This window comes from Piliocolobus tephrosceles, chromosome X (assembly GCF_002776525.5).
Source record: "Piliocolobus tephrosceles isolate RC106 chromosome X, ASM277652v3, whole genome shotgun sequence".
In the NCBI taxonomy this organism is placed as follows: Eukaryota; Metazoa; Chordata; class Mammalia; order Primates; family Cercopithecidae; genus Piliocolobus; species Piliocolobus tephrosceles.
Window position 1 is genome coordinate 5,012,528 of NC_045455.1, and position 26,497 is coordinate 5,039,024.

The 26,497-nt window shown below is 37.5% G+C and overlaps 1 protein-coding gene across 2 annotated transcripts in view; it reads right to left on the bottom strand.

Moving 5' to 3' along the window:
* The window catches only part of MYO16 (myosin XVI), a 626,143-nt gene that overhangs the window by 328,141 nt on the left and 271,505 nt on the right, over window positions 1-26,497 (bottom strand). For both annotated transcript variants that reach the window (XM_023217640.2, XM_023217641.2), the window contains exons 12-14: window positions 21,211-21,276; window positions 6,861-6,988; window positions 2,047-2,152 (exon numbers count right to left, since the gene is read on the bottom strand). In XM_023217640.2, the coding sequence (XP_023073408.1) occupies window positions 2,047-2,152; window positions 6,861-6,988; window positions 21,211-21,276 (300 nt within the window). The remainder of the gene's footprint in view (window positions 1-2,046; window positions 2,153-6,860; window positions 6,989-21,210; window positions 21,277-26,497) is intronic.

Genomic DNA, 26,497 nt, shown 5'->3' on the forward strand with positions numbered 1-26,497 from the left:
GCAGGTGCTCAATACAGTATGAGCTTCGTAAATGGTTATAAATTAAAGTCATTAATGAACACACATGATACCACAGATATTCAAAAAACTGATTAATTATGTAGTCTTTTTAAAGAGAAAAGTCTACAGAATCAGACATAAGCTCAGGGATCTATTAGAGCAGAATAAATTTTAAAATGACTTATAATTCACAGGTATAAAATATGTAAAATCATACTAATTTATTAATTAAAAAATCAGTTATTCTCATTTCTAAATGAGGAATCAGATACTATAAATTTTCAGAACATGCCAAGTAACCACCACCATGGTAGAAATCACTCTACACTGTAGCAGCCAGATAAAAAAGCAGGTGACACAGAAACAAACACAAATAGCACAATATTCATTGTGCAGTATATTTCCATATTTGTAACTTTTGAACCTTTAGATGGCATTGACTTAGGAAATGATTTAAGTGTAGCTGTCTTGCACGAATGTAATCAGACACTTTTAAATATAAAATTATGACTGACATGCAGGTATCCTTCTGTAAAAGTGTGTACGGCCAGACACATGGCAGAATCAGAGGTACCTCAGTGGAAATTTCACACTGCATCAATATCACACTTTGAAATAAGTGCCAATAGAAAGTTTTATTCTATTGTAACACGGTCTATGATGTGTGTATGCATTATTTTTTGTCAAGGCAATGATATACCACATATGTACATTATTTCTTGAATGTTATACAGATTTGATTTATTTATAGAAAGTCTTATATTCTGTTAGTATATATGTGGAATTGAATACGATTTTCCATATATGCATTTAGTGGTCTCTTGACCTGTGAGATAACAAACAAATTTTTTTAAACAAATGTGTCTTCCCTACACTTGAATGAAAAATAAAAGGTTGTAAAAAAAAAGGAAGAGAGGCAGAAAAATCCCACTATCTAACAAAAGCAGGGCAGGTAAGAAAAACTGAAGAAAATGTCAATGTTGGTTCTGTACATCACATACAAGGAAACACACACAGGCCAAATGTACAGTCTCCTGATGACATACAAATGGTTTATCCACATTAAATTTATTTGATAATGTAAAGTTAACTAAGGAAGTTAACTTAGGAAACTGGGGATAACTGAATGTGTCTCCTATACTGTCACAATACTTATTTTAGTGTATTCATTTATTCCCCACATGGAAACTGAGCTTCTCCCATGCTGTTGAGACAGCACCTCTGAATTCGAGGGACAGGCACTGGGAAGCCACTTTATATTAATAGATGCTTGTGGAATGAGAAAGCAAATGAATGAGACTGCATGGGCCAGGCTGAGAGGGATACATGCTCAAAGGTGACTTCAGCATAGAGTAAGAGGAAGGGGATTTAGTGTTCTAAGATTAGAGAAGCAATAATTTCTTTTCTGGCCAGCTCCCCAGAATGTCCTAACACAACAAAGTGCACTTTCTTTTTTCTTTTTCTTTTCTTTTCTTTTTTTTGAGACAGAGTTTTGTTCTTGTTGCCCAGCTGTAGTGCAATGACGCATCTCAGCTCACTGCAAACTCTGCCTCCCAGGCTCAAGCAATTCTCCTGCCTCAGCCTCCCGGGTAGCTGGGATTACAGGGACCTGCCACCACACCTGGCGAATTTTTGTATTTTTAGTAGAGACAGGATTTCACCATGTTGGCCAGGCTGATCTTGAACTCCTGACCTCAGGTGATTCATATGCCTCAGCCTCCCAAAGTGCTGGGATTACAGTCATGAGCCCCTGCGTCCAGCCTCAAAGTGCACTTTCTTTGTGAACAGTATCTACCTATATTACATGTTTTAGATCCAACTATTCAGAGCAAATACAAAGTATGTACAAGGTATTTTAAATATGTAAAATACATAAATGTTCACTTGAACAATATTAATTTGAACCCAAGCTCAGTAATTTTTTATTCTGTATTTCCACAAATTTTGACCCCCTTGTGTCTATTATGATGTCCCCTCCCCATTTGTAAATGACAATTGACTGAACATCTTCATTCACATATTTGACAACCCAAACAAAAAACTTACATGTTTGAATCTGGAATCCAGCATTGCCCTGCTGGAGGCAGCCCTGCAGGTGAGGTGTCTTATGATTTGTTTGCTGGCTTCAGACTTTCCTGATCCCCTTTCTCCACTAAGGAAAACAGAGAGGAAAAACGTAAGTTTGAAGGAACTTTGTTCCTTTGAACAAGCTTTGATCCTTTGAAGCTACTTTGAAGGAACAAGTAAAAATATTAACTGGAGATATTTCTCAGACACAGAAATGAGGAAGGAATGGCATATTAACTTGCAATGAGTTTGCAGTCTACGTTCACACTTCAGTTTGATGCATTTGTCCGAAATACCTGGTATATGTTTACTGGGTCATGTCCCTGATGGTGCTTCAGATGCTGGCATTACAAATAAATATGACACAAGTTCTGCCATTCAGTATCTCACAGGGTAGAACCACCTAGTGTAGGTGAATTATGCCAGAAAGGTGTCAGGCTGAGAAGGAAGACATAACCGACTTGACTCAGCTTAGCAAGTCAACATAAAGTGAGGCCATCCCATGACAGCACGCTGTGTTGAGACATGCAGGCTCACACTTAGCCTTGGGAAAGCTGTTCATGCTTCATGGGCCTTACAGGAAAGACGTTACCTCTTCTGTGGAAAAGCTGTGAAATCTTTCTGAGCATTCCTTCTCTGTTCTTCGAAATGAAAGTAAAGTACATAGCTATGAAAACTAAGGCAGTAAGGTCTTCAGATGTGGATCTCTCAGCAGATCCTAAATTTGACCTGGTTAGGTTTCCTTTTAAGCTTGCTTTCGGTTCTGCTGTTCTCTAGTTTACATTTTTCTTTAACCTAGGAACGATCACTGAACTTTTTATTTATAATGGCATCACTTTTGATACATCCCAGGCATTCTTCAGTAACTCACCCAGTTTTTACAAATGGTAAATATTCTATTCCTGACACTAGATGACATAGGATTAACATAAAATTCCAACACAGTAATTACTATTTCACAGTGATCTGCTCTACAATGAAGTTATTACTTCACCCAGATGAAAAACTCATAAAAACAGCCTTTACTTATCCGGTAACCAGAAAAACTTTTTAAAGCCCTTTTATGAGTGCTTCCTTGGTTTTCTGCGGGGAAACATCTCTTTTAACAAAGTTGATTAAAAGTGTTTGCCAGAAAAGAAGTTGAAATTTAATTATTTTCTTAAAGTGTCGAGTCGTTAATGGATGCTTCCATTCACTTGTGCAGACTTTTGAACTACTGGGGCCTAAGAGTGTCAACAAATGAGGTACTAAGTTAACATTAGAAAACAAAATGAAATTTTTTCTGGTTTGGTATTGAGTTTTGGGACATCCATTTCAGGAATACTTGCGTTTTGATTGCTAAATCTTAAATTACCCTTTGTAAGTGCTCGTTTTGAGACACAATCGACACTCAATAATGACCTGTAAACAACTTACTAAGTTGAATTTCAAATGGCTAACTTTATCCTATTAGTAAAAACGGAGAAAGCATGTATCTTAGTCCACACAATCAAGGATGCGGCAAAGCTGTATGAAAGCACACACAGTTTTGAAAGAAAGAGAATCACTAAAATAGTAAGTCCTAGTAACCACAGGTGTGCTCTTCAATTCTGTATATCAGGACGAGCGATACCGAAAGGAGTTCGCCAGCTTGCTTCAGGCAGACAGTCAGGGAAGGGTCCCCGGAGAACCTCCGACTGGCCCTACAAGTGCTTACATCAGATATTTTCTGCAGATAAGGGAATTTGCACATGGGGCTTTGCCTACACAAGCCCGCGGTGGAAAACTCCGTTCCTTAACACACGTGCAGCAAGGGGAATAAATCAATATGGAGCCGCTCGGTCTAAGCATGCCCACTGGAAGGACGGGGGTGGAGCCACCAGGAATTTGCACCTTAAGCCCCGGTATTCAACCAAGAGGGCATCCGGCATCCTGCTTTCAGGAGCCCTCTCTGCTGAGAGCTTCCCTTTCGTGTAGTAAATTCTACTCCACTCACTCTCTAGTGTCTGCACGCCTCGTTTTTCCAGGGCAAGAACCCGGACCTAGCCGAGCTAAGGAGCAAAATCCTGCATCAACACCTTCTTGAAACTTGAATGAAGAGAGATTTTTTCAAAATAAGGGGTTGGTACATGGAATCATTAGCTTTAAAAAAATGACCCAAAGGAAAACTAGTTCTGCAGAATAGTAACTGGATAAAAAGTTCCATGAGCAAATACATGTGAAAACTGTTGGGTTAAACTAAGATAAACGGGGTTCTTCACTGAAACAACTCGCTGGCCGCTGTGCGCCCTCTCCCAGGCGGATCCCCAAAGGGCCTCGGCCCGCTGGTTCCTCCTTTTCTCCCCTCAGAGCCTTCCTAGGACCCACACTTTCAACAACTCACCCATAACAGCTGCAATGGTCATCCTAGAATTCAGTGGGAGCACTCAAAATTTACGTAAATTCTAAAGAAATAACTAATACATAGAAATAATCTAGTCCAGGGTCTGGCACCCAGTAAACTCTCAATAAACATTAGTTGTTATTGTCAACAGTGTTACACACTCCCTATCTCACCAATTTACAGTGCTTTTTCTAAGCAACTTTTTAAAAGCTTTTCCCGACCATCCTGGTCTACACGGTGAAACCCCGTCTCTACTAAAAATACAAAAAACTAGCCGGGCGAGGTGGCGGGCGCCTGTAGTCCCAGCTACTCGGGAGGCTGAGGCAGGAGAATGGCGTAAACCCGGGAGGCGGAGCTTGCAGTGGGCTGAGATCCGGCCACCGCACCCCAGCCTGGGCAAAAGAGGGAGACTCCGTCTCAAAAAAAAAAAAAAAAAAAAGCTTTTCCCTATTTATCAAAGGAAGACCAGGAAACTAGACAGATAAAGCAGATAAAAATAGGGGTGCCTGAGTCTAGAATGGGTGGAAGCCCCCATCTCTGCGCCTTTCTCATCCTTGAGTCTAGAATGAGTGGAACGGTCAGGTGCACTAGCTCACACCTGTAATCCCAGCACTTTGGGAGGCCAAGGCAGGTGGATTGCCTGAGCTCAGGAGTTCGAGACCAGCCTGTCCAACATGGTGACACCCCGACTCTACTAAAAATATAAAATTAGCCAGGCATGGTGGCACATGCCTGTAATCCCAGCTACTAGGAGGCTGAGGCAGGAGAATCGCTTGAACCCAAGAGGCGGAGGTAGCAGTGAACTGAGATCGTGCCATTGCACTCTAGCCTGGGCAACAAGAACAAAACTCCATATCAAAAGAAAGAATGGGTGGAAGCCCCTGCCCCCGTGCCTTTCTCATCCTTGAATCTAGAATGGGTGAGAGCCCCTGTCTCAGTGCCTTTCTCACCCTTGTGTCTAGAATGGGTGAAAGCCCCTGCCTCCGTACCTTTCTCATCCTTGTGTCTAGAATGGGTGAGAGCCCCTGTCTCGGCATCTTTCTCATCCTTGAGCCTAGAATGGGCAGAAGCCCCTGTCTTGGCGCTTTTCTCATCCCTGAGTCTAGAATGGGTGGAATTCCCTGCCTCAGCGCCTTTCTCATTTTTGAGTCTAGAATGGGTGGAATCCCCTACCTCCGTGCCTTTCTTATCCTGGAGTTTAGAATGGGTCGAAGCCCCTGCCTCAGCACCTTCCTCATCCTTAGGACGCTTCTGAACCCAGCACGAAAACAACCGCTAGCACGCTGCTTTGAAAACTAGAAAACCAAAGTGTGCACCCATCAGTCTGTGCCTCCATCCTCCATAAAATTTTTGATAAAATGCATATAAACATATAAGTGCTCATTTTAATATTTAAATAAGCCTTTTGAATTCTATCCAGGTTCTGACTTTACACCATTTTCATTTCACTTTCACTTGAGTTGTGTGCTACTGTACTTATGCGTTCAGTTCCAACCAGCACTACTGACAACAACTAAGGCACCGCCGTGAGTATTTACAGAGGTTTCCCTCCCTCGCAGAAGTTTGGCCGAATATAAAATATAGGTCTCTGATGCAGATTTTATCATTTAAATGTTTCTTTAGTTTTCTATTAATTTATGAGTTAAATCTAGCATTACATTTCAAATTCAAAAAATATTTTGGGCCGAATGTGGTGGCCCATGTCTGTAATCCCAGCACTGTGAGAGGCTGTGACAAAAGGATCGCTTGAGCCCAGGAGTTTGAGACCAGCCTGGGTAATATAGTGAGATCGCACTTCTACAAAAATTAAAAAATTAGCCAAGTGTGGTGGCATGTGCCTGTATTCCCAGCTATTTGGGAGGCTGAGGCAGAAGGATCACTTGAGCCTGGGAGGTCGGCTGCAGTGAGTTGTGATCACGCCACTAAATTCCAGCCTGGGTGACAGAGTGAGACCCTGCCTCAAAAAAAAAAAAAAGAAAAAAAAAATTTAGGAAGTAGAATTCAGTGAACTGTGAGCAAAGGTAAATAACAAGAAACAGGCTGAGAAACCTTTGGAAAGAAAGAAAATTGTATTTGGGGCAGCCCTGGATTTTGAAGAACAGTGGCTTAGGTTCACTAATATTGGAAGTTTTTCTTTCTCCATGTTTTCTTAGGTTCAAAAGCAAAAACTTTTTATCTAAGCTTTAAATCTTGAAACGGAAATGAGTTTCAGGTTAACTTTGTTAATATTGATCCAGCTACACTTGGGGCTATTCCTAGTAGCCAAGATGTTTCTCCTTTGTAACGAGTCAAATGTACTTATTGCAAAGATATACTGGACCTCAGAGTGCTGAGAAAGTAAATAAAGGTAAACCATGGGAAATTAGGACATCTTCACCGCCAAGCCCCATGGCAAACCTGATTGTGGCAGACAAGGTTGAGGGGGACTCACCTGAGGATGAAACACTGAGGTCGCTGCTCCTGGAAGAGCTGGTGAAAGGCTCTCTCCACACAGGAGAAGAGGTGAGGAGGCAGCGAGGAACAAAGCTTCCCCGAGGAGCTGAAATACAGCTGGGACACCTGGAAAACAGGGCAGCAGCAAGCGGAAAACCTGAGTGAAAAGGCACCAGGATTCCTCATCCCATAATGAGAGTGACTTATGTCCAAGATACAGAAGTGAATGAATTTCTAATTCTGAATCTCATTGGTATGTAAAAACATTTGTAAAATTACACCCTTCTCTGCACATTTTCAGCATGCATAATGACAAAATGGAGGCTTATACTTCATCCTTCATTACTCGGTCCACAGGCTTTAATTATTCTGCTGTCTTTAAGAAGAGCAACTCACAAGAAAACGTAGTTTAATAGATATCTGTGCAGTAAGCTGAAACTGTGGTAATTTATACCAAATACAATTTCTCTCAGCAGTATTTAATTTCAATACCATAAGACAGCCAAGCTTTTAAACTTGAATGTGAGAGGCCATTGCAGCTGAAATGCATGTAAGTTTACAAATTTCTCAGAAAAACAAGAAAAGTAATTAATTTTAGAGAAACGGTGATTTACAATTATTGCCAAAATGATTCATTTCCAGTATTTTTACTCCTTTTGAATTTCTAGTAAATTCCATTACTTTAGAATAAAAACTCAAGAGTAGGAAGACTTCTTAGCTGTGAAGAAATCAAAGTTATTTTTTATTTTGCAAAATAACTGGTCTATATCTTCAAAGATGTCAAGGTCAGAAAAGTCAAAAGAAGACTGCAGAACTGGTCCAGACTGAAGGAGAGTGAAGGGCATGATGGTTCAAAATGCAACATGCAATGCTGGCCTGAATCTCTGGCTCTATGGGCATTACTGGGACAGTGGGAAATCTTGAACAAGGTCTCTTGATTCAGTGACAACAGTGCATCAGTAATAATTTTCCCATTTCGATGACTGTATGGAGTTGACATAGGAGAATATCTTTGTTTAAATACCCAGTCAACATATTCAAGGTTGATGGAACTATGTGCCAGCAAAGTATCTTAAAAGGGTTGGTGTTAAAAGTTGCTTGTACAATTTATCTACACATTTTACAGACATTTAAAATTATAGCAAAAATAATTTTTAAAGTAGAATAAATGATTCATGATGAGAGTTAACTGGATGAATCTCACAATGTTGAGTGTGAGTGGTCAGATACATAACAGAACACACTATATGTCTTCACTTACGTCGAGTACAAACACAGGTGACCAATCCTTGCTGTTAGAAGTCAAGTTGGCAGTAGCAGGGGAACTGTTAGTGTTTAAGGGGCTTCTGGAGTGTTTATAACTTTCTGGAGCTGCGTACCACCCACCTGCACACTTAACAACATAAGCACTTTCCTACAAACATTACACCTCAACCAAAACTCCAAAAAACTAAAGTCATCACACAGTGTGGTGCTGGTGCAAAGACTAGATAAATGGATCACAGATCACTTGAAACAGACTAGAGAATTGATGAAGATGAAACGGGAGAGTTCCCTAACTCTGCCCATAGCATGTGTGACAGGGGTGTGGCTCATCTGTTTGGCCACTGTGTGTTCTCAAACCCCTTATGGGAGGAGGAGCATGTAGATGGGCATGTGCAGGAGCTGGGGCCAGCACCTTTGGGCTCTGGCCCCCTAGTAGCATCTAGAGGTGAGTGCCTGCAACTTCTGAAGCCCAAGTGGGCATGTGTTACAGTGTGCTCTTTTAGCTTTGCCATGTATGAGCAGCTTAAGTGCTAAACAGTTCAGCGGAGCTTCTGCAATTTTTCTAGGGCAGAGGGCCAGTGTGACAGCTTTCTGTATCCTAAGCTCTTGTCTGGCATGCAGGAAAAATCAGATCACACATGGACTTGAAGGATGGTGAATACAGGGTTTTTATTGAGTGGTGGAGGTGGCGCTCAGTGGGATGGATGGGGAGCTGGAAAGGGGATGGAGTGGGAAGATGATCTTCCCAGCAGTTTGGCCATCCAATGGCCAATCTCTTCTCCAATCATCCCCAGCTGAACTCTAGACGTTCAGATGCTCCTTCTCTTCTCTCCTTCTCTGGCACTCTTCTGCTCTTCTGTTCATCTGCTTGTGGAGCCTGGTGTTTGGGGGCACAGGATGGGGGGCATGGTGGACCAAAGGCAACTTTTGGGCATGAAAACAGGAATACTTGTTCCCATCTAGGGCTGTGGGTTTCCAAGTTTGAGGGTGGAGCCTTTGCTGGGGAACTGCTTTCTTCTACCCAGTATCTCCCTGCCTCCTGTCCATATCAAACATACAATGTATGACCAACCAGGCTGCACTACTTCTCAGCGGTAAAGGGTGCTGCTGAGACGGCTGATCATCTATTTGTAAAGAAAACAAGTGTTGATCTCTATCCCATAGCATGTGTAAAAATTACTTATAAGTGAATTTAAATCCCAAATATGAGCAGCAAAGTTTAAAGCATTTTTACAAGCATATAGAATGACACTCTTATGATTTGTATGTAAAGAAGGAAATAGGATTCAAAAATATAAATTATAAAGAGAATGATGGAGCAATCTCAATACATTAAATTTAACAAGCCCTGGTCAACCATATAATGATAAAAAATAAGCAAAGACAGAGAGGTGTATAAGCTGTGCATATAATCAGTAGATCAGCAGCAATTTATAACATATTCCTACGAATCAATTTAAAAGTGGAACTATAATAGAAATTTGGGCAAAAAATATGAACTAAAAAGATGGAAAATAAATGAGAAAGGATAGAAGGCTCTCTGGTGCTATTTCAAACTATAAGATGCTATATTACACACAAAAGCCTAGCAGAATTAATCATAGTTTAGTCATAATGATAATAATAGCCTACAGGCACTCTGTGCATGGTGCTGTCCTCAGCATCTCACAGGCACTCTGTGCATGGTGCTGTCCTCTAGAACCTATGCCTGGAGTCAGATAAGTATTTTTATGTTTACAGGCAAGAGAACTGGTGCTAACAGAAGTCAGTGACTGGCCCAAGGGGACAGGGCTAGGTGGTGTCAGAGCTTGATTTCCAAATGAAGTTGTGTCTTGGGCTGGGAAAACATGTCTATACTACTGAATCTTGTAGTTTTAACTAATTGGAAGAATTATCTGGCAATATCTTCTAAACTTGAAGATTCATATTCAACTGGGAATATCTCTGTTGAAACTCTCAAACATGAGCAAAACGAGAATTTATAAAACAATTCTTACGACTCTTTGTAAGAGCAGAAAATACAGAAATTAGTTAAAAGTCTATAATAAAGATTAATAGACAAATATAACTTGTTGTGTGTCATTACAAGAAAATTCTAGAGGGACTTTAGAATAAATTAGGTCTAAAATTTTCAAGATGGAAAATTTTTGAAAGCATGAGGGCTGATGAACAGCTTTTTTGTAAAAGAATACAGTTAATGACCGGGCGCAGTGGCTCACGTCTGTAATTCCAGCACTTTGGGAGGCTGAGGTGGGCAGATCGTGAGGTCAGGAGATTGAGACCATCCTGGCTAACTCGGTAAAACCCCATCTCTACTAAAACTACAAAAAATTAGTGGGCGTGGTGGCACACGCCTGTAGTCCCAGCCACTCGGGAGGCTGAGGCAGGAGAATCACGTGAACCTGGGAGGCGGAGGCTGCAGTGAGCCGAGATCGTACCACTGCACTCCAGCCTGGGCAACAGAGTAAGACCTCATCTCAAAAAAAAAAAAAAAAAAAAAGAATATAGTTACTATGTTATGAGTTAATTAAAATATAGAAAATAGCGGTATACCCACTTTTTGAATTTATATATGTGTTCATGTATATAGTAAACATATGAAACACTGGATGGAAGGATAATAACTTCAAGATAACCATTATCACCACTTATGAAAATAAGTAGGTTGAAGTGGTATTTACCCTGTGTTTATAGAACAGTAAGTCATCTATCTAATCTAAGACATCATACAATTAAAACATACTGTTATTTTTTGTACCACTCAGAAAATAAGTGTTACAATTAAATTAGGACACAGTGTTTTCTTACCACACCCTTATGGCTGCAACCCAATCACAAAAGTACATGTGAAAAAAAATACAGCACTTTTAATTTTAAATGTTTTTAAAAGAGATATGAAACCAATATGCATGGTGGGCACACACTGTCTGTTGCATTCTGCTTGAACTTTTTTCATTTTTAGTTATTCCATAAGTTGCAATGAATTAAATGATAGTGATATACACATTTTAATTCATAAAACCAAGGCGTTTTAGTCGAGCTTCATTTTCCAGCAGATCCAATTTCTAGGCTTGTTGGAAAGCCTAACTACACTATTTCACTTCTCCCCAAGTTCAGCATAGACTTAGACTCTAATTGGACAAAATGCTTTTCAACTCTCTATTTTGTAAATGAGAATTTCATTAGATGTTCAACAGACACAAGAGATAGCCTGGATCATGTATCCATCTGCGTGTACATGGAGTTCATTTCTCTTTCTCACTATCTATTTTTTTGTTTTCATTTTTTTGAGACAGGGTCTCACTCAGCTGCTCAGGCTGGAGTGCAGTGACCAAAGTATAGATCACTGCAGACTCTATCCCCTGGGGTCAAGCAATCCTCCTGCCTTAACCTCCCACGTAGCTGGGACTACAGGTGCATACCACCACGGCTGGCTAGGGTTTTTAAATTTTATTTATTTAAATCTGTTTGGGCTTAGATATTGTCTTTATGCCAAGTTTTACTAGAGAGTAGATGTGGGTGATGAGCTTTGAGTATCTAAAGAAAGTTATTTCCTGATGAACTCATAACCTCTCTCAGCTCCCCTTTCATGTAAATCTCTTTCCCATGCAGTGTTACAGTTCATGTTGTGGAACAGGCCATTGCTACCACCTGCAACACATTGCTTGATGCTGATTCTATGCTTTATACATAATATAATTATGGAAATAATAATGACAGTGAAATTCTATAAAACCGTGAGGATTTCTGCTTATGCAGTCCCTTTTTTCTGAGTGACTGACAAGCCATCTAACTTTTTTACTGGTTACCATTCTCATTGTTAATATTGCACATTCTCATTGGGTCCAGCGAATAGCATCAGGGCCAGCCACTTCCTTCCCCACCTGTCTTTTCTCTTCACTTCACTGTCTTCTTTCCTTATTTGTATCATTTGAAACAAGAGGATTCTTGGTCAGGGGATATTTTAAGCACTCCATTTTAGCTCATAGGTGAGATGACAAGAGCTCAGCCTTGCTAATCGTTGATGGACTCTGGTTCCAGGGAATAAGTTCCTTCCTTCTTAATGGATAAAGTCCCTCCTTTTCTTCACTGGTCATTACACTTCTCAATAAACCAGCAACAGACTGCAGAATCCTGCCGCGTTAGTGTCTACAGCCACCAATGCTTCCACAGCTTACGAGAGAGCCATTGAGCCACTGGCCCCCGTCTCTGGCGAGCCTAGAAACTTTGTGGGACCTCCCAGGTGCCAATGGCTCCAAGTGCCCCGGGCTGCTGGTTTCGCACTATGCTGTGAACATGTCACTCGGTAGGCCTGTGTAAGTGTCCTATTGGTTAACTGTGTACCTATCTATAGGTGATGTATTTTGAGAAAGTATGTGTTTGTGTTTACAGAAGATCACATATAATAATAATAATAATAATAATAATGATAATAATAATAATAATGAAACTGCCTGCCTCTGGGCGCAGCACGTGTGCTGCTGAGAGAAGCCTGCCAGGCGTCCACTCTGGAGTTGCATGACCTGGACGTTAACACTAGCTCTGCCACTCATGGGAAGACTTTAGAAAATCTGCTTAACCTCAAGTCTCAGCTTATTCAACTGCAGAGTCAAAATAACAATTCTTATACTGTTTTGCCTGCCTTTTGAGATGGAATGTGATAATATATGTAAAGCTATTTGAGGCAGTTCTGCCATGTAATAAGCACTCAACAATGGCAGCTGTTTTCATTTCCTAGAATTTCAAATATTATAGTCTTTTAACCTCTCGCTCACATCAAATTGCATGGTTCATTTCTCTAAATAATCCTACATATTTTTTAAACCCCATAATGTGGCTCTAGACCATTCTTCTGCTCATCAGAATCTTATTAATTTTTTAAGATTTCCACACATTTGTTTTTCATTGTGATACTTATTTTAAAAAACAACCTGATAGGATTTATTCCCTTCTAACCTCTTGACTTGCCAGTTAGGACTACACACCCTCCATACAGCTATTTAACTACTGTCCTCAGCTCCAAGTGAAGTATGTGACTTTTTCATTGTTATTTGTGTTTTGTCTCTAGCACGTCTACACAGTGCTCAAGAATGGGACACTCTAAGTATCTAAGGCAATGTATTTTCTTATAGAATCAACAGATGTTTGTTGGCTTGATGATGCATTTTCGTTTCTGATTTTAAGTTTGCTTTTTTGTAAAGCCCATGCAGGAAGATCCGGCTCCTTTCTATTTTCTCTTTCTCCCCTACATGTAACATGTTTAAAATGAATGATATTACGTGTCTTCAACATAAACAGGCAGCACAACAATGGGCCCTGTCCTGGTTGGTTGTACTTCCCGTGGAACTGCCTGCTGACTCGCCGCTGTGACCCGCTTCCTGGCAGCGGTGGTTGTTAGGTCAGATCAGCACTGCTGTGGCAGAAAGCAGTCTAACTGGGAGGCCTGCCCGCTGCCTTGTGCAGACACCAGTCTGGAAATGAAGTTTGCCTCAAGAGACTTCTATGTCGATGATTAATAACTTGCTAGAAATAAAAATGAATATTATGCAACATTATGTTATATGTTTAATGTAACAGAGTTCATGATAATGAAATAAAACTAAAATGCAGATGTTATATGTGAATTTCTTTTTAAACATGAAACAGAGAAGTCATTCTCCTGGTCTTTGTAATCTTTATAGATATAATTATATTTAATGTTTTTTTTTTTTTCTTGTAAAGTAATCGGCTGGGAAGAAACCCAAATATTTGAACAAAATTTGTCATTTAAAGCAACAGACATAATACAATGATAACCACTAGAAACAAAAAAAAATAAAGTTTTGTTATGTGGCCTAAGGACAAGATCGTTTTAATGAATACCCGATAGGTGACTACTTGATATTATTTACTAGGCACTAATATTGCTACAGGGAATAACCACTAATACAATGTAAAATATATGTCCTTATAGCAACCTAATATCTTTTATTTTATGGGTTGTTACCTATAGACAAGGAGAGCACAAACTATTTGATTCCACATAATGGATGCCAAGTCCAGAAGGACACGACACTTTCACCTTTTCCTATGACCAATAAAAAGCAGGTAATTTTACTGTAAGCTGTATATCAGTGCACCTTTTACCTGATTTTTTTTTTGTATTTATTTTCCATTTTTTCCATTTTCGTTTTATGATAGAGTTAGAAATGATAAATATAAAAGGTGGTCTGTGTGTGTATATACAAATATATGCAAATTCATTTTATGAAATCATAATACTTACATATTAAATACTTAATTCATATACAGAAACATATTTAGATTTTATTTATATTAATAATTGTATAAATTATAAGTCGCATTAGCTATTTTCAGTTTTAATAAACTATTCTGGTAATGATCTCAATATATTATATCTTATTCTTACATTAATAAATAAATATGTCTCTTAATGTGTTTCTCCTTTTCTCTATGAATGTGTATTTCTGAAAATACTGCAAATGCAACGTATTATTTGAAGCCACAATACCACTATAGTGTCAACACTTTAAAAAACAAACACACCACAAGTTAACAGTTTTTTTCCCAGCACAAGATACAATATAGTATGACAAGTTATGTCATATTATAAAAAATTGTTATGTTAAATTTTGGCTAATACTTAAAACTTTCCCTCTAGATCCATAGAAGCATCCAAATAAGAGTAATTTTTTTAACTTTTCATTCAATTATTCATAGCTGACTTTTGTCTCACTGTTAATTCTTGTTAACTCTACAATCAACTGTTACCATAAACGTAAGCCAGAAATAATATATTAATAGTAACTTTAAATAGGGTGTGTTTCTCTGTCTTTCCTCTCCCACCCCTTGATGCATACATAATTCAAAATTTAAAGGCATGAAACGCCAAACTAACCTAGGTATTTGAGGGCAAATGATCTTCTGACACAAATGCAATAAAAACAGATGTAGTCTCCTTCACAGCTGTCATGAAGCAGCTACTATCAGTCACATTCTCCTAACCATGAACAATTACCAAGACTGGATAAAATACAAATCAAGCATCTAATGGCAGGGATAGTAAAATCAGCAAAGCGGCAATGACTTCGGGAGCTAAGATCTTGAAGAAAATCAGGATGCACCGGGCCACACGGCATCCTTTCCATGCCCTCCTCCCAGCACACACTGCCGCTGTGCTGAGTGTCTCTCAGCAGCATCACAGTCAGCCTAAGTGTCTCATGTTCAGCAGAGATTTGAGCAGCCTCACACAGCACTGGGGAGACACAAATCCAAGTTCAGGGTTCAGAAACAGAGGAAAGCCAAAGGAATATCAGCCCAACTTTTCACCTGAGTCCAGTAAGGTGGCTCGCCTTTTCAAAGGGAGGTCGGGCGCGGTGACTCGTGCCTGTAATCCCAGCACTTTGGGAGGCCGAGGCGGGCGGATCACGAGGTCAGGAGATCGAGACCATCCTGGCTAACACGGTGAAACCCCGTCTCTACTAAAAATACAAAAAATTACCGCGGGAGAATGGCGTAAACCCGGGAGGCGGAGCTTGCAGTGAGCCGAGATGGCGCCACCGCACTCCAGCCTGGGCGACAGCAAGACTCCGTCTCAAAAAAAAAAAACAAAAAAATTAAACGAGACTTCGCAGAGTCAAGGTAGTTTGTCTACAACTTGTGTGCCCACTAGGAGGCACAGTCAAATCTTCTTGGAAGGAAAATAACATCTTCCCAGACCCTACGGTTTTTTTATATCGGAAGTTCAATATTCCATCAAAAATCCCCATGGATGTCAGTAAATATATCCATATATGTAAAACACACACACACACACGCATGCACGCACGCACACACAGAGTCACATAGTAGAAACAGACCTCAATATTAGAGTCATAAGACACAGGATTAAAAAATATCATGTTCAAGAAAATAAGTGGCAAGATGAAGACGAGGAATTTCACCAGAAGCCTGGAAACTCTAAGAGTATAAAATGAAAACGCTAGCATTGAAAAAAATCACATAACAGACATCAAAATTTTAAGGAATGATTCATTAATCATTCCTTAAAGTTTATCAGCAGATTCAAAACAACAGAAAAGATCATTTAAAATATGGCCAGGCAATTATCCAGACTGTGGTCAAAGAGAAACAAAAGTAGAAAACAAAGATTAATACGGTTTATATTTTTATAGACTTTCTACATATATACATATATCTAGATTTTTACAGAAAGAAATCACAAATAGATAATACCTTAAACTAACTGACAATGAATTTATGAAATATCATACATGTAGAATTCAGTAAAGTTACTTTTAAAGTAAAATTTAAAAGCCCCAAATACTTATTTTAGGAAAGGCAGGAAATCAAGGATATATCCATATAACATAAACAATAATCAAGTTATACCCAAATAAATTAAAAAGAAGGAAATTTTAAAAACTCAGAAAACTCACAAATTACCAACATATGGAATAAAAAGAAGTCACTCAAAAATTCTACAAATATTAAAAAGATAAATAGAACTATGAATATTTCTATGCCTAAAACTCTTGAAGATTAAATGTAACTAACATAATTTTTTAGAAATGCAATCATTAAAAACTAGCACAGAAAGAATATGAACTGTCTTATGTATGTCAAAGAAATTAAATCCAGAACTAAAACCTTCTCACCAAGAAAATACCAGGTCTTAATGGTTTCAGTTGTGAATTCTTCTAAACATTTGGGAGAGAAACACCACCAAATTTTCAAACTCTTTCAGAGACTAGAAAACAGAGTACAACTTCCAATTCTGTTTATGAAATCAGCATAATTTTGATATAGAAGATTTAAGTAAAAAAAGAAAAAAGAAAAAGTGGAGGCTTATCTTTTTCATGAACATAGATGCCCTAAGCAAAATATTACTGGATAGACTTCAGTAATATAAAGAAAAGGTTAAAACATCAAAAATGCAAGTTAGGTTTAATATTTCAAAATCAGGAATTATAATTCACAAACAAAATAAAGAAGAAAAATATTCAAATCAACAACTGATACAGAAAAAATACTTATATTTGATAAAATTCTATACCTTTTCTACGATAAAGACTTCTTAAAATAGCAATAAAATGAAATTTCCTTAATCTGATAACTGATATCTATGTAAAATTTATAATTATTTTTATACTTAAGGTTTAATTACTAAAGATTTTTCCTGAGATAAGACATATATATATTTTTAAATGAAATTACTAAGAGTATCTGACATTATTCTGGTGATCCAATCCATTAACATAAGAACAGACTAATAATAGGATTTTAAAGAAAGAAATAAAATTATTATTGTTTCAGGCAATAAAATTGTGTACACAGAGTATTTTTAAAACACACTAGATAATTTTATAGCTAATAAATAAATTTTACAAACTTGCTAGTTTAAGGTAAGACTTTTTAAATTGTGTTTTTATACATACAGGGAGCACACACCAATGGAAAATAAAATTTTTAAATGATTATTTATAACAGCATTTAAAAACATTTAACGGGCCGGGCGCGGTGGCTCAAGCCTGTAATCCCAGCACTTTGGGAGGCCGAGACGGGCGGATCACGAGGTCAGGAGATCGAGACCATCCTGGCTAACACGGTGAAACCCCGTCTCTACTAAAAATTACAAAAACACTAGCCGGGCGCAGCGGCGGGCGCCTGTAGTCCCAGCTACTCGGGAGGCTGAGGCAGGAGAATGGCGGGAACCCGGGAGGCGGAGCTTGCAGTGAGCTGAGATCCGGCCACTGCACTCCAGCCCGGGCGACAGAGCGAGACTCCGTCTCAAAAAATAAAAATAAAATAAAATAAAAATAAAAAAATAAAAATAAAAACATTTAATGAACACTGTGCAAGATCTCCTCCAGAAGAGCACACAGGACGATACACTGAGAGGAATTTCACATTTTAAAGACCTCGATAAATGAATATACTTAGAAGACTCAGTACTACTAACATTTTTTGTCTGTTTCTAAATTGAATTGTAAATGTAATGCAATCAAATTCAAAATCCCAGGGGGAGTCCCCTCAGCCCCCCAACAAAACTGACAAACTGATTCTAAACCTTAAAGGAAAAGGCCAGGAATTAATTGCTAGGGCAATTTTGAAGACCAAAGGTGAATGACTTAGAGTACAAGACATAAAAATGTATTATAATAGACCAATCAAACGGAATGGAAATTCTATATCCATTCATATATAGTTACAAGATTTATGCAAAAGTGCCAACACAATGTCCTGGAGAAAAAGTGCCAACATAATGTCCTGGAGAAAAGATGGTCTTTTTTTCTTTTTCTTTTTTTTTTTGACAGAGTCTCACTCTGTCACCCAGCCTGGAGTGCAGTGGCGTGATCTCGGCTCACTGCAACATCTGCCGCCCGGGTTCAAGCGATTCTCCTGCCTCAGCCTCCCAAGTAGCTGAGATTACAGGCGCCTGCCACCATACCCTGCTAATTTTTGTATTTTTAGTAGAGATGGGGTTTCACCATTTTGGCCAGGCTGGTGTTGAACTCCTGACCTCGTGATCTACCTGCCTTGGCCTCCCAAAGTGCTGAGATTACAGGCGTGAGCCACCGTGCCCAGCTGAAAGGATGGTCTTTTTAAGAAACAGTACTGTGTCAGGTTAATATACATTTTTTAAAAAATGAATCTTGACCCCTGCTTCTTACAAGATGTTTTCAATACGCATTAGGAATCCAGAATGCTTAAAGATCTTTCAAGTCAATAAAGATAGATGAACCAATTTTAAAGTTTTTAATTTCAAAGCAGGATAAATTCCTGGAATCGATGCATCACGAAACAGGATATAATTGTACAGTAATTATGTGAAAATGTGGTTAATATCATTGTTTGTCAGAGAAACACAAATTAAAACAACAATAAGATTCCACTATGTATACCCAGTAGAATGATAAGTAAACAAATGAAATTTGAGCAAAGAAGAGGAACAATTAGAATTTCTGTATTAAGTTGTAGATATACCTTAGTACAAGCACTCAGAAAACTGTTGGTATTTATCAAAACTGAATGTATGTATACACTTTGGTGTACCAATTCCACTCTTTCCAACAAAAGAAATACATGTGTTATCAAAGAAAAATTTTGTGAAGATGTTCATAGCAGTAATATTCTTACTTCAAAAGACAAAATCTCATCAATAGTTAATTAAACTGCCATATATCCACAAAAGGAAATGTTATACAGCAATACAAAAGAAAATAACCTATTGTACTTATTGTATTGCGACACACAAAAACATGGGTGAATCTACCTTCCATAATATTGAAAGGAAGCATCCAGGTACAGAGGAAGATCGTCTGAGATTTCACCCACATCAAGTTCATCCATGCAAAGCGGAGGGCGACAGCAGTCAGAAATGTGCTGTCTTTTGGGGAAGTATGTCACGTTTGAGACGGGGCATGGGAGATATCTGTAATCCTACTAATGCTCTATTTCTTCATCTGCATGATGGTTTTTAGAGTGTCACGACTTTTATAAATTAGTTGCACAGATTTAATATTTGTACGCTATGCAATATTTATATGATACTTCAATACACATATTCACAGAAATATCAATTAGGACTCAACAAAGTGAAAGATACAGAACTGAGCTTTTTCTCAAAACCATTTAATAACCACATATCAGATTAATTTCAGTCCTTGGATGAAACTCCTGAAATGAGCATGGGTGAATCCCTTATCTAGCGTCTCATGCTCACATACACCATTAGATTACACAGGGTGAGGCTGGCATAGGATTGGGAGGAAGGAGGCGGGTAGGCAGGTTTCAACATAGCTTTAAAGTAACCATGGCACTGACTTTTTAATTTAATTTAATTTTACTTTATTCTATTTGGAGATGGGATCTCAATCTGTCTCCCAGGCTGGACTGCAGTAATACAATCACAGCTCACTGCAGCCTCAACCTCTTGGGCCCAAGTGATCCTCCTGCCTCAGCCTCCTGGGTAGCTGTAACCACAGGCACACACCACCATGGCTGGCTAATTGTTTTTTCGTTTTCTTTTCTTTTGTGTGTGTGTGTGTGTGTGTGTGTGTGTGTGTGTGTGTGTTTTGTAGAGATGGGTGTCTCATTATGTTGCCCAGGATGGTCTCAAACTCCTGGCCTCAAGTGATCCACTAGCCTTGGTCCTCCAAAGTGCTAGAATTGCAGGCATTAACCACTAAGTTCAGCCAGAATTGACTTTTGATAAGATGGGTGGAGGGTGGGGTGGTGGATGCACTCTTGTTCTCATGAACTTTTTCTGTGAAAATACGTATTTGATTTCCTAGGGAGTTGGAGGAATTTCTCATTTTCTCTCTCCTCTCTGTCCTCCTCCCTGCCCGCAACATCTATGAGTGAGCCCCAGCTTCAGGAACATATACCCACTCCCTGCCTCCTGGTTTTGGGCAGTCTCCTGTTCCCTACTGGTGGAACCAGCCTTGTTTTTACACAAAAAACAGCTGGTTTTTTGGGTTTTGGGCAGTCTCCTGTTCCCTATTGGTGGAACCAGCCTTGTTTTTACACAAAAAACAGCTCCTAGGATATAGTATTTTTGACCCATTTTTACTACTGCATTTTCAATTGATTGGAATAATTTTCTACAAGCAATTTCTCTTTGAATTTTTAGGGCCTCATAATTAAACTGGCAAGTCATTTGGGAAAATGTAAACATGCAATATCACCCTTTTTTATACCCATTGCTTTAACATCATAGAACTCTTCAGACACAAGTCACATGTCCAAATAAAGGCTCTAAGCCAAATGATCTTGAGTTAGTCAAGAATGTATGGAAAATATATTTATATATTATTTAATCTTAGAAATCTGTCTAATGGTATAGTCATAAACAAATTACACATTTTAAGTGCAAAGAAACATTTTGATAAAATAACTCTGATTTTCAAAATTGCCTCAAAATGAATTAAAGTCACTACGATGCAATCATTCAATTCAGAATTTTAAAAAGGTTTTTAGAAGTTTGCCTTATTGTTTTTTTTTAGTCATTTGATACAAATATGCATGACTAGAGCATATTACTCTACATTATTCAATGATATTTAAAATTTTGTACTCACCATGGAAGAATAAATTGGAAGTTCCTTGTATGGATTAACAAGCAAAAGAATGTCCCCAATGAATGTCTGTGAAAAAAGGGATGCAAACAGTTCATTATTCATATAAATAGCATCTTTAAAAACACAAATCATACAATTTAAAAGCCGTTGTATGAAATATAAAAAATAAGAAAAATCTACTTTAATATTTTGTAAATTTTTAATATTTCACAATGTTTTTAAGTTTGGAATTTAAAATATTAAATGAATTAAACAATTTAAAATAAATAAAACAGGCTTTATTTCACTGAGCATATGAGAAATGAAACAGTTAAATTCTAAGAATTTCTTTTCTTAAAAGATTCTGTGAGAACCAAACAATGAAAAAATATAGACTTAAAACATATGACAAAATACCTATGAAAAAGTCAATGGGGTAACAAATTCTGTTATTCTGCTACAGAATAATAAACTGCATAAGAGAGAAGTTAGTAAAGCACAATTATCAAATAAAATACTTTGTTTCAATTAAAAAGTGACAATGAGATACAAAGGCACAAAGTACAGATGGAACAAATAAAAATAATAAAATGATACATTTAAACCCAAACAACAGCAACCACATCAATTGTAAAGGTACCAAATAGTCCAATTAAAATGCAAAGATTATAAATTGCATTAAAATATGAAAGATGACTACTTTAAAGAGAAACAACTTAAACATATAGAATTAAAAAAAGGAAAAGAATGAAGCAAGGTATGCATGCAAACAATAATAACAGCAAAGAAGATGACTATGGAAATAATTAATTTATAGAAAATGTGCTTTTGGAAGCAGTACCAGAAGTAAAAAGAAACATTTCACAGTAAAATGATAAATCAATCAGGAAGAAACAACATTTCTAAATTTCTAGGAGACTAAAATCTAGCATCACATATATAAAGAAATAATATATAAGGAGAAAAATGTGAGTTAATGATAGTGAAACATTTTAACCATTTTTCTTAGTAATTCATGGAACAAGCAGACAAGATTTTAAAGTAATAATTACCGCATTGACCAATTTATTTATATAAAACACTGTTACTGACAAGTTGAACACTGGCTGGTTTCCTTAAACTTTAAAGATTTGAGTCACACAGAGTATGTTCTATTACGGTAGAATTAGGATAGAATATTGTCTCCTGAACTCTGTGTGAAGGGCTTTAATGTCATCCACCAGAAAACTAACTCCAAATAAACATTTACCCTTTAAAAAAAGAAGAACATTGTATTGTGTGTTAAAAATTAGCTAAGAGAGCAGAGTTTTGGTGCTCTTACTATAAAATAAAAAGATAACTATGTGAGGTGATGGGTATGTTAATGTGCTTGACTGTAGAACTCATTTCACTAAGTGTATGTACATTAAAGCATCATGGGCAGGGGCAGTGGCTCCGGCCTACGATCCCAGCACTTTGGGAGGATGAGGCAGGAGGATAGGAGGATTGTTTGAGTCCTGGAGTTCAAGACCAGCCTGGGTAACATGCTGAGATGCCATCTCTACAATTTTTTTTTTTTTTTAATTAGCTGGGCATGCTACTCAGGAAGCTGAGGCAGGAGGATCACTTGATCCTGGAAGGTTGAGGCTGCAGTAAGCTGATATCTCACCAATGTATTCCAGCCTGGGTGAAAGAGTGAGATCCTCTCTCAAAAACACAAAACAAAAACCAAATCCAAACAAAACTCATGTTGTATCCCTTAAAAACATACAATTTTAAAAAAGGTTATTTTAATTAAAAAGATATTGAAGTCACTAGTAGATACTTAGAAAATCACCAAACATTTTGAAATTTTACAATATATTTGCAAATAACTAATGAGCTAAAAGGAATTAAAATGCAAATAAGACTATTTCTATTATAACATATCGTAACTTGTGGGATGCAACTAAAGGTCTACTTAAGATAAAAATTATAGCCTAGAAGACATGTTAGAAAAGGAAAACAGGAGTGATAATTAATGATCTAAGTATCGACTTCAAGGAATTTAAAGAATTGCATCAATTGGCCGGGCGCGGTGGCTCAAGCCTGTAATCCCAGCACTTTGGGAGGCCGAGACGGGTGGATCACGACGTCAAGAGATGGAGACCATCCTGGCTAACACGGTGAAACCCCGTCTCTACTAAAAAATACAAAAAAAACTAGCCGGGCGAGGTGGCCGGCGCCTGTGGTCCCAGCTACTCGGGAGGCTGAGGCAGGAGAACGGCGGGAACCCGGGAGGCGGAGCTTGCAGTGAGCTGAGATCCGGCCACTGCACTCCAGCCCGGGCGACAGAGCGAGACTCCGTCTCAAAAAAAAAAAGAAAAAGAAAAATGTATAATTTACCCCAGCAAAACTGATTCAGAAAACAAGAGGAAATGCACCAACTACCAATAGCAATCAGTAATATGACATCAAGACAGATCCTGCAGACATAAAGACAGATGAAGACAGTATTATGAACCATATTGTAGCCACTAAATTTAGAAATTTAGGTCAAGCAGACAACAATCCTAGGAAAATACATCATACCAAAGCTAACACAATAAGAAACAGAAATTCTAATTAGTTATTTCCCTATAAAGTAAGCGGAATCTACGTCTAAAATATTTTTCCACAAGGAAAACTCAGGCTTCACTGGTGAATTCTTCCCAACACTGATGTACAAAATAAACAAATATTCTACAAATTATTTCAGAATATAACAGAAAAGGGAACACTTCCCATTTTAAGAACCCCACAAAAAATGGACATTAGAATCTAATAGGAATATTGCAATAAAGCAAAATGACAGGCTGAACTCTCTCACTAAAATACATGTAAAAATCCTAAGCAAAATATTAACAAATTGAATGCAGCAATTTAGTAATAATGATAATACATCTCAAATTTTATTCTAGAAATGCAAAGCTGATTTCATAATTGAAGATCAACACTTGTAACTAATAATATTTTTAAAAACTTAAAAAGACATATGATCATCTCCATAAATGGAGAGAAAGCATTTAATAATATCCAATGCTCATTACTGATTAAATGATAACTTTGAAAACCATGAATATAATGAGACTTCCTTAATCTAATGAAAAGTAATGATACCTATGGCATAGCTGCTGCAAAGAACTTTCTTAATGATGAAACACTCAAAGCTTTTTTTCTGGGGTTGGCCATGGATAGGGCATTTATTATTGACATTTAAGTCTTTTTAGTGAAGTTCTAGCTCATGAAACAATGCAAGAAAAAAGGTATGCCTTTTTTAAAAAAAGAAATAAAAGTCATCATTTGCAGACTAGATGGCATTGATGTAGAAAACCAATGGACTCTTTATGTAAATTAATACTGACATATAACTTTAGCAAGTTTGATGGATAAAAAGTGAATATGAAAAAATCAAAATTGTATTCTCTAAATATTACCCATGAACAATTAGAAAATAATTTTTTCTTCTTATTTTCCATAAAACAAACAAGCAAACATTTATTATGTCCTCAAAACATGAAGAATGCAGATAAGCAAATTTAATAGATATGGGAAAGACTCCTGCACCAAAAAATAAAAATTGCTCCAGAGAAATTAAAGATGGCCAATAAAAGGGCTACACCATTTTGTGAAATGAAAAATGAAATATTGTAAAAACCTCAATTACTTCCACTTACTCTACATATCCGATGCAATACCAATAAAAATCCAATTGAAATCGCTAAATCAACTTTACAGTAGACATGAATCAAAGGTCATGATTGGCTAATACATGTTTAAGAACAAGGGGACTTTGTATTTGTCAGGATTGACTATACAGCTGTAATGATCAAGATATTTGGGAATTTGTTTTTGAACACATGGACCAATACAAAAGAAAACAGATCCCAGAAAACAGACCCACTCCCTGGGGTCAACTGTTTAAGACAAAGGTGCTATGGCCATGCAGCAGGGAGACACATGTGGGAAAAGTTTTGATCTGGATCCTCCTCTTCGACCACTGTGAAATCCTTCCCACATGGGGAATATACTATGCCTTGGGTTTGGGCCCTGATCCCCAAAGACACCATCCTAAACAACATAACCCCGGATGCTGAAATCCCAAAAGAGCGAAATATCTGAAGTCCCAAATCCTACAAGTCAAAATCATGATGCAACTCTTGTGCATACAACCAAAAACACAATAATCCTTTCCCTAGAATTCAGCTTTCAGGATTTTAACATTCGGAATTTTATTATTTCAGGATTGTGATTTGCAGGATTATAGATGTTTGGGATTTCAGACTTTGAGGATTTTGATTTTTGGGGATTTCGATCTTTTGAGATTTCAACGTTCTGACTTATGGCATTGGGGATTGTGTCTTTCAGGATTATGATCAGCACCAAAATACCTTAAATGTAAATGCTAAAATAATCACATATTGAAAAGAAAATGTAGGAAAACATTTTCACAACCAATGCCAAACTTTCTTAAACAGGTCACAAGTATGAACCCTAAAGAATCTGTAAAATTGTACACTTTGCTTCATTTAAATACACTATTTGAAGAGTACAATACAAGCCATAAACTGGAAGAAAATGTTCTCAATATGTATGTTTCACAACAAAAAGAATATCGTGAATATATAAAAACTCCTATATATCAAGAAGAAAAAAGAAAACCCAATTTTAATGGCACTATAACTGAACAGGAAATTTACAAAAGAAGATAATCAAATGAACAACAAACACATATTAATATTTTCATTTGTTAAATCAGAGAAATAGAAATTAGAACCACAATAAGCTACCACTCCACAACTGCCAGAATAGCTGGAATTTGAAAAACCATTAGTGAAACAAAAATACCATTTATGCCAAAAGCAATTGGGTCATATCTATGAAAGCTGAACATATTTTATGATGCTGGCATTCCACTCCTAGGTAAAGATCCCACAGAAATACTTATGTGGGCCCAAAAAATAAAAAGGTGCAAAATTGTTTATATTATTCATATTTACTAGAAAAGTAGAAACAAGTCAAAGTTTCCTCAAGTATAGAGTGGATAAATTAGAATATACTCATATAGTAGTTTATTGTACATAAACAAAAATGAGTAAATGCTTTTACAAGCAACAGTATAGCTGAATATTAGAAACATAATAATGAGATGAATACTACAAAACAGATTGCATTTATATAAAGTTAAAAAACACAGACAAAACCAATCTATCGGTGTAAATGTCAGAATATTTTGTAATGACAAGCGTGGATTGGGGGAGGACTTCTCTCTTCTATGACATTATGAAGTTGCAGGTTACGTAGGTGTGTT